This window comes from Arachis duranensis, chromosome 10 (genome assembly GCF_000817695.3).
Source record: "Arachis duranensis cultivar V14167 chromosome 10, aradu.V14167.gnm2.J7QH, whole genome shotgun sequence".
NCBI classification, from domain to species: domain Eukaryota; kingdom Viridiplantae; phylum Streptophyta; class Magnoliopsida; order Fabales; family Fabaceae; genus Arachis; species Arachis duranensis.
Window position 1 is genome coordinate 91,031,034 of NC_029781.3, and position 9,354 is coordinate 91,040,387.

General features: G+C 27.8%; 1 protein-coding gene across 1 annotated transcript; it reads right to left on the reverse strand.

The window, feature by feature from the left end:
* Positions 1-2,636: 2,636 nt before the first annotated feature.
* Positions 2,637-5,796, reverse strand: LOC107470818 (sulfite exporter TauE/SafE family protein 3; the record flags this gene model as incomplete). The annotated part of the gene is given in 11 exon segments (XM_016090240.3): positions 2,637-2,906; positions 3,030-3,170; positions 3,417-3,510; positions 3,676-3,897; positions 4,048-4,101; positions 4,367-4,453; positions 4,530-4,606; positions 4,801-4,828; positions 5,048-5,112; positions 5,200-5,400; positions 5,692-5,796. Coding segments are annotated over 11 exon segments (1,110 nt in total). The 3' UTR covers positions 2,637-2,820.
* Positions 5,797-9,354: the final 3,558 nt, after the last annotated feature.

Genomic DNA, 9,354 nt, shown 5'->3' on the forward strand with positions numbered 1-9,354 from the left:
TTTATTCCGACAAACAAATCAGTCTTCAATTTATTTTCCGGCAGAGTAATTATCCAGACCAGTTCCCAAGAATTTTAAAAATGGACATTTTAGTCCCAAAAAAAAATTAATGTACAAATCAATCCCCAATATTTTTTTCCGTTTGACATAACAGTCCTCCGTCCAAAAATAAAATAAAATAAAATTATTACTATTATTATTATTATTAATTGCACAATAATATTGTACTATATCTTTTGTATTTTTTAAACAAAATTAATTATACAATAATAATACTGTACCATAATTTCTTGTAATTTTTGACAAAAATAATGATAACTTTATTCATTAAATTTTTATATATAGTCACTCAATAATAATAATAATCAATAAAATTATTAGAGATTATTCTACCAGAAATTCAAGATTAAAACTATTTGATATTTTTGTATTTAATATAATCAAAAGATGTCCTATGTAAAAAATATATATTTGTATTAAAAAATATGTATTAAAAAAATATTTTAATTTGGATTTATATTAAATACATGCAAGGTAGACAAAATCGCGATTCAACTCGCTGAATCGCACGATTTTGCGACTTTATCTCTTCCTCTCGTCTCGATTCTAGTCTTTGTTCTGGAAAGTAGTCGTTCATGCAGAATCGCCGAGCAAAACGCCGGCTTGCTAGAATCGTAGATTTCTTGTCGTGTAGCATCTAAGGAAGCAGACTGAGGAGAAGCATGGTTTCTTAGCTCAATTAGTGGTGAAGAATGATGAAACCCTATGTGCCATTTCTGTCCCTTTTAGACTCCTGAAATTTTAATCGTGGGAGGCTTTTTTTTGTTTTCGCTCAATCTCTCGATGACTCAATCTCTTCTTTCTCTTTTGCTCTCGCCAAAGCTTGCTGCTTGTCACCGTCAATGTTGTTCCAATGAATGTTTCTGTCTTTCTAGTCCCCACTAAGCCTCGCCGAATCACCGCTTTGCTAATTCTGTCGTTGTGTTGTTTTCCACTTTTATGTTCTGTTTTTATATGTGGTGTTCTTAGTTACTCAGGAGGTCATACCTCATGATTGTTCTTCTGCGTTACTACTCTAATATTCTAAAAATATGTTATATTAAATTCTCTTTTGGTTGATATATTGAAATTATATTCTTGTATTCATGTCCATATATATTGACGGATGATTTAATAATGCATTTGATGTTATACACGATGTACATTACATATATACTCAAACTTTGTTTTCGATGATTAACTCTGTTTCTGCATACAATGCTTTATGATAAATTGGCCATATTCATATCCTGATAAACATATTATGATATGTTCATATATATATACTATATTGAATTAATCTTAAATTAATTTTATGGTATAACTTTTTATATGTATAATTTACAAGTTATATTTACGTTTCGTCTTACGATTCTACGAATTATGATTTTATGCCAGCCTATCGAGTCGAAGTAAAAACTACGAGTTTACTACCTTCAATACATGTTTCTTTTAATACAAATATATTTTTTAAAATAACACATTTTTTGATTATATTAAATACAAAAATATCAAATAATTTTAACCTTGAATTTCTTGTAAAACAATCTCTGGTAATTTTATTGATTATTATTATTGAGTATATATATATATATAATGAATAAATTTATTATTATTTTTGTCCAAAAAATACAAAAAGATTATAATACAATATTATTATGCAATTAATAATAATAATAATTATTTTATTTTATTTTATTTTTGGACGGAGGACTGCTATGTCTAACGGAGAGAAATGTTAGGAATCAATTTGTACATTAATTTTTCTAGGGGACTAAAATATCCACTTTTAAAATCTTTACTGATCTGGGTAATTACTCTGCCAGAAAATGAATCGGAAACTGATTTGTCTGTTAGCTTGGAGATCAATCTGTGTATTAATTTTTCTTGGGGATTAAAATGTCCAATTTTAAAATTCTTTAAGACTGATTTGGATAATTACTCAAATATTAAATAAGACTAAATTATCAAAATGGTATTCCTAAAAAATATTAACAACAAATAAACTTTTAAAAGATTTAAAAAATACAACAAAAAATAAATATTAAATATATATTCTAAAAAAGACTTTAGAAACTATATTTTAATATAATTTTTTGCAAACATCGTGAGAAAAATAAAATTTTTTCATTTTCAAAATTTGATAATTTTATATTAAGTAAATTATTTAAAAAAAATAATGTGAATGACCAAATATTTTAAAAATAAAAAAATCTAGAGATCAAATTTTATTTCGAATTTTTTTATGCTCTTTCTAAATATTTATTCAAATATTGCCAAAAAAATTTGGATCAAATAGATAAATCATTTGCTAAATACGAAATTTTTGTTACTCACAAAAAAACATAATATTTATTAGTTATTTTTATCTTTTTTTAATTATTCAGGAATTGTTTTGTGATAATATTTTTTAGAGACTTTTTTTTCTTATCGCAAAAATCTTTTAGATACCGAATTGGTAGATATGAAATTAAATAATTGTCCCCTTACGTGTTGTCATCATCAACTTTTAACAATTAACATGCCAACCACATGTTCCAACCAAAAGACAAGTAAAAAAACAAAGCAAATCACCAACAATGCACAGTGATTTGGGATTGTAGGGAGAAAAAATATATATTATATATAATTTCAGTCTGGAAATGTCCTACAGATTACAGCATGAGTTGGCAAAATTTAGAATAATGGACAATTTTTTACCTGAAAGCTCTTGGCTTTTCCGCTACTACAAATATGCAAATTGCAAAACGTGACAAAATCATTCTTCCAAGATGGGGTGTGTTATGATCCATATTTGCACAGATTCTCAAATCCCATGTATTCATGATTCCCAATCTTGTATACCATGTTTGATATTCCAACTCCACCTAACAAAAGGAATCATTAAAAAGAAATAACTTCTAAGAATTCATATCTAATTAAATGAAATACTTTTTCACATTGAGATGTCAGTATAAACAATTTGAAAGAGAAAAGATTAGGAGTCTCACCTAATGAGATTGCACTAACAAATATTGTGCCAGCAAGAATGAAGATGATAAGGGAAGCTCTTCCAAATAGGATGATCAATCTCCTCACAATATGCTGTCCAACCAAGGCAGCTATAGTGGCCACCAGAGTCAAATATGCAGCTGTGCAGCATTTTGTGAAAAGCACATGCATCATAATCCACCCGTTAAGTGATAAAACTGAAAATTAAGAGTGCGTTCGCGAGTCGAGATCTTAGAGGAAAAAGGAGGGAAGAGAATGGCTTGACGAGTAAATTGGAATAACATTTTACTTGTCAAAGTCAAACCCTTCTTTCTCCTCTGATGCCCGACTCGCATGACTCGCAAAGGCTAAATGCAGGGTACTAAAGAATATTCTCGGGAACTAACCATAAGGAACCGGGAAACGCTTCAACAAGTAGTATTCTATAACAGACATGGATGAGGAGAAGATCATGGCGAAGGTGGCAGTGGCGCTTGACACCTAAACACAAGATATTGAATCTAGTCAATACCATATAAGTTCAATTTACCATATAATTTGTCAAGATACATAAAATGTTTTTAGGTACCAATTTTGACAATATAACAATGATTCTTTAACCAAAATGTGACAAGATTCATAATATTAGTGCAACATGAAACTCACCTGAGGTGGGACTCCCAACTCCAAAAACAGTGGTCCCATAACAAATCCTCCTCCAAGTCCCAGCAAGCCGCCAACTACTCCAGCCAGTAAACCGAAGACGCAATATATAAACAGCTGAAGAACAGTGAAATTTTTCCCTTCGTCTCCGGTCGAAGAGATTACTCTACGTCCGCTAAATAAGCCACTTGCCTCATAAGCAGTTACCCCAACCGACACCGGAATCTGTTAAAGATGAAAATATTATGCATGGTATTATCTTTTGAAAAATTTGTTTTGTGCTAATGGAGTAATGGTACGTCGTGTGCATTCGAGCAAAGCCGAAAAGACTCGAATAAGGTTAATGCTATGGAGGAACATCATGAGCAGAATTACCTGTAGAATGTTCAGCACCCAGTATGCTGTTGAACAAGTAGTTGTATAGTATTCCTGTTAATTGAAAAATGGAAGTATTGGATTAGTGTGTGTTTCGTTTTGCTTTTCTAGAATTGATTTTCAGTTAGAATTAACTTTTATTAAAAGTAATTTATGTTTCTTAGTTTCTCTAAAAATGATCCAACAGAAAGTGAAAGAGTCACTTTTGCTAGAAGCAATTATTGAGACTAGAATTGAATCTGAGAGCTAGTAACTTTCATACACAAAAATAGCCAAAATTGAATCTTGAAGTGTATAATTGATTCTTAGTTGTACAAACCTTGATAATCTGTAGTGCAAGAAATGAAAACCAAACAAACAGAAGTAATCCCAACTCCTTCCAGTATATATTTTCAATAATAGTCACCTGCAAGGTCTGAATTGTTAGACATGAATTCATTCTGTTCAATTAGAACCAGCTGGAAAATAATGACATCAGTCACCTGGTGTTCCTCCTTCTTTGCTGCGCCACCATTTGGCCCGGCAGGAAGAGGTTTGTAATCTGCTTCAGCACCAGAACCTATCACAAAGAAAGTTGTATAAACCTTGACATGAGAAAATGATCCAAGATAATGGTACATTAAAAGTTCAATTATCATGAACAAAGCCAAGTTGAACTATTAAGTTTTAATGGATTAGTATATCCAAATGGACAGTTATTTAAAGCCGAAAAGGAGAGTATTTGAGTACATAATACAAGATTTCCGAACTCACCATTTGTCTCTTGTCGCTGAGCAGCTTCCTAAACAACAATTAAACAAGACAAGTTAAGAAGTGAGCAACGAGTAATTAGCAATCTAGCACTACATTATTGACACCAAATTAAACACTGAAAATCTCATTATTACAAAGTTTATCAGAAAGCATCCATAATTGAGTGTTTGTAATAAACACAGATTTACTAACAATAATTAAAATGAGGAGCACCGAAAACTATAATGAAGACAAATATTAATGAGACCTTTTTCATAATGGTTTCCTTCTTCCAAGTTTCCACACCCTTAAAGAATGCCTTGGTTGATGTCACTGCAAAAAACCACATCAAAGATCAGTAAGAACTGTAAGAAAGAGGTGAAAGCCTAAATTGTAGTCAATGTTAAGATTCATCATTACCTACAAAGATAACAATAAGCAGTATAGTGACCATCCAATCAGGGAAAAGAACATTGAAGGTCACTCCAATGCTGATTCCAAGCATCAGCATTGGTTGAATGAGAAGTGCCAAATCATAGTCAATTATAGGCATATCCAATGTTGGATGCCTTAGTCTAAGGTTGTAGTAAACAGTTGACAAAGCTGCTCCCATGATCATACCTGAAAACAAAAACAAAATTGGTTTATAATTGAAGATAACTGGACTCATGGGAATTGCAATTCTTTTATTTGAAATGTAAAACTATTATAATACACAAGTTTTATTATTCTCTTCCTGCAACTACTAAAATAACCATGAAAAATTAACAGCAGAAATCTTGAGATTAAAATTTTCTTTGAGCCAAATCAGCTAGTACACCTAAACACTATCTGGCATAAACAAACTCAAATGAGAAATTTATAGCAGAATGGTGATCATCAAATTTATTATTATGTGCGCTTTTGTCTTACATTTTGAGATAGCAGTTGATGATTTTGGATCAAAACCAATGATGAGACTAAGCATGGGAACAAATATGCCACCTCCACCAACACCACCTACGCTTCCAAATGCAGCTAATAATAATAATAATAATAATAATAATAATAATAATAATAATAATAATAATAATAATACAATAGAAAAAAATCAACTTTACATCAACACATCAGCAATCACAATAAATTCAATAAATTCTAGCAGCACTTTTTTTTAGCCAAAGCTGCTACATAACATAACTGCACTACCAATTTGAAAATAATAACAAAAAAAAATACTTTTTTGAATCCCAAAATACATTTAAAAGGGTCAGCTAAAAAAAAATCAAAGAATTCAAAAAGGTTGTTGAACTTGTATACCAGTCACCACTCACCATGAGAGTTAAAACTAAAAAAGAAGACTTAAAAAACTGAACAAAACAACACCAAATCTCTTTTTGCCTTTGGAAGATTAAACAATATCAGACACACAAATCAAGTGAGGAAAAAAGAAAAGAAAAAGAAAAAGGATAAAGAGCTTAATTACCGGCCACACATGTTGATAACCTGATTCATTAGATTGCCATAAGAAATTCACAGCTATGTTCAGGAAACTCTGATCTTGTTGAGTAACATTGAACCATGGAACTTCCATCTTCATCATCCTTTCACCAGAAACAAACACCATAACAGATGCAAAACATAGCAACAACATCCATATGGATCCCATTCCCACAACACCCTTCAACCATCTTCCTCCAAACTCAGCCATAATCAATTTTTCTCACTTTTTTTTTCTTCAACACAACTCCTTCCTTTTCTACTCTCTCTCTCTCCAAAAGAAAGTTTGAATCTTCACCACCTTATAGTATTAAAAAGAACTATATGGGGTAAAATATTTCACTTTTCTGTGATCAAATCTGTGCTAATTTTCTAAGATAAACAGAATTTGACAGCAAGCAAGTCAGTTAAGGCAAGCAATTGACGATTATAAGAAAGAGTTTATTTTAATTTGATGTATGCGTCTATGGCGTAAATAAATGATTATATTGTAGAAAAGAGGGGCGAAGAATTAAATTAAAATTGAATGAGCAAACTTCCAAGGAGTTCACTTTGGCGTGAAGGAACAGAATCAGAATCAAAGATAGTAACAACGCAGATACGAAAAAACAATGAGTAATTGTTGATTGGGAAGAGAACAAAACAACGATTAAGCTCAAGATTGAAGCGTTGATGGGAACTCGACACAACAACAAATTTTGCAGTGAGTTTTGGCGAGGTGACGAAAAACAGCTCCTTTTTCTTTTTCTTTTTTTTTTTTCGTTAGTTTCTTTCTCTCTCTTCAAAAATATGAACTTGTGAATAATTATTGGAAGTTTGGAACTAGCTAGCTACAACGTATTTATAAAGAATTTTTTTCTTTTTTTTTTTTTGGGTTCGTAAGAATAGTACTAAAGAGATCAACCAAGCAGGAACAAATAAATAAAAAACTTATAGGTACCGGAGTTGAATTTAATTTTGACGTAGTTTTATTGTAAAATATTATATAATTATTTACATCTTTTTAAGAGATTATTTTCTATTAGGGTATTTTGACCACAGTCCTCTCACAAGTGGCGAATTCAAATTTTTCTATCTTTTGTTAAAAAAAATTATTTTTTAATTTCTACCGTATATAAAAGGTTATTATTATTGTCGTGGTTGTTATTATTATTATTTGATTATGGATATATAAAAAACTAGTTACTATTTATAAATAATAAAATATGTATATAGAATTTAAAAATAATATTTTTACTCTTAAAATTAATCATTAAAATTAATATATTATATATATATTGCTTAGTTTATTTATAATATGTATTTTTATATTTGAATTAGTTTATATTCTTGTGTTTTGTACGGAATGATATATAAAATTATATAAAAAATTTTTATTAAAAAAGTAAACTAAAAATATATATAATAATTGTTATAAAAGTTAAGTATTAATTTTGGTTTTTAAGATATTAATCGAAAAAAATTTTTATTAATCAATATCAGTTATTAATTCATATATGTATTATTATTGGATATTAAAAATAAACTGTATTTGTATTATTATTATTATTTTAACCTTCCTCATTTAAACTGTGATTAGGTTCAAAAATTCGTCCACCTCATTGAAAATAAATGTAATCTAATCAGTTTTTATCTGAAAGTATTATACATTGACATGATTATAGGAGAATCAATTTTAGCAAGTTAACGATATGGTATTTGGTCATTACAAAAATATTTTTATATAAAATTATCTATAATCATGTATGCCTTGTGACAAAAATAATGTATTCAGCATGAATATTATTTGTTAGGTAAAAGATATAATAGATTGAAAAAAAATCATTACTATGGATATATTTATTTTAACAAATATTCTTCCATCTAATATTATAAAAAATACATTGGCTATCCTGAATTACTACAGGTTTAATTTCTATTGACAATAATAGAATACTTAAATTGAGACATTCTGTGCTATAGTATTCATCAAATAAACAATCAATTAAACACTTATCCATGTTTTCTCATTTTAAGTAAATTTACGCATAAAAAAATTATACATAAAAGAAAAAAAAAGAAAAAAAAAAGCTGAAATAGCAAGAGCAACAAAATGAATGATTCTCGTAATTTTGTTTAACTATTTATATAGAAAAGACCAGAAGACTATGGTTATCCAACAAAATTAATTTGTATTTATTATATTTAATTTAATTGAGTAAGAAATTATTTTATTTTAGTGTAGTCCTTAATTCACATGATTTGAATTTAGTTAAATACATATAATTTTATTTAATTTAATTATTAATTAAAAATATCTTAGTTGCCTATTTTATTCATAGATTTATTAAATTTAATAACTAATAAATAAATTAAATTAATTAAAATATATTTATCAATTAATATCAATCAATTTTTTAAAATTTTATTTTTAACTCGCGTTAATATTCAAAAGAACATTTAAAATCATATAATAGAAGAACATCTAAAACTCGACTAAAAGAACATTTAAAAGTGAAATAGAATATCCAAAATCAGTGATAGTTTTATTAAAAATATAATTATGAAAAAAATGTATAATATGTATTTGGAATTGAAAGAAAAAATTATGTTTTAAAAAAAATTGGTATATGTTTTTTCAAAAAAGAAAATATTAGGGGATTAATACTACATTTTATTAATATTAGCCAATATTTTAGACCTACACCTTATTTTTATACTATTAAAATTTAAAATTTAGTATTTAAAATTTAAATTTTATAATTAAAAAAGTACTATACCTTTTATTTTGTAAAAAACGCATTAGTATTCGTCATGTATAAATATGTATTAGTATTCGTTATATATAAATATTGACAAATATATAATGACTAATTTAGTAGTATATATAAAAAAATTTATTATCATAAAAAAATATGTAAATTAACATGTATAAAATAATTTCAAAAAATAATAAAATTTTAATTCATTCTTTACAAAGTCATTTAATCGCATAAATCATATAAAAATTATGCTCCTATATTACATGAAATTACATAAAACTTAAATAAAAATATTGTTTCTATATTAATAATTAATTTTAATAATTAATTTTAATATATATTTAGCATAATCGAA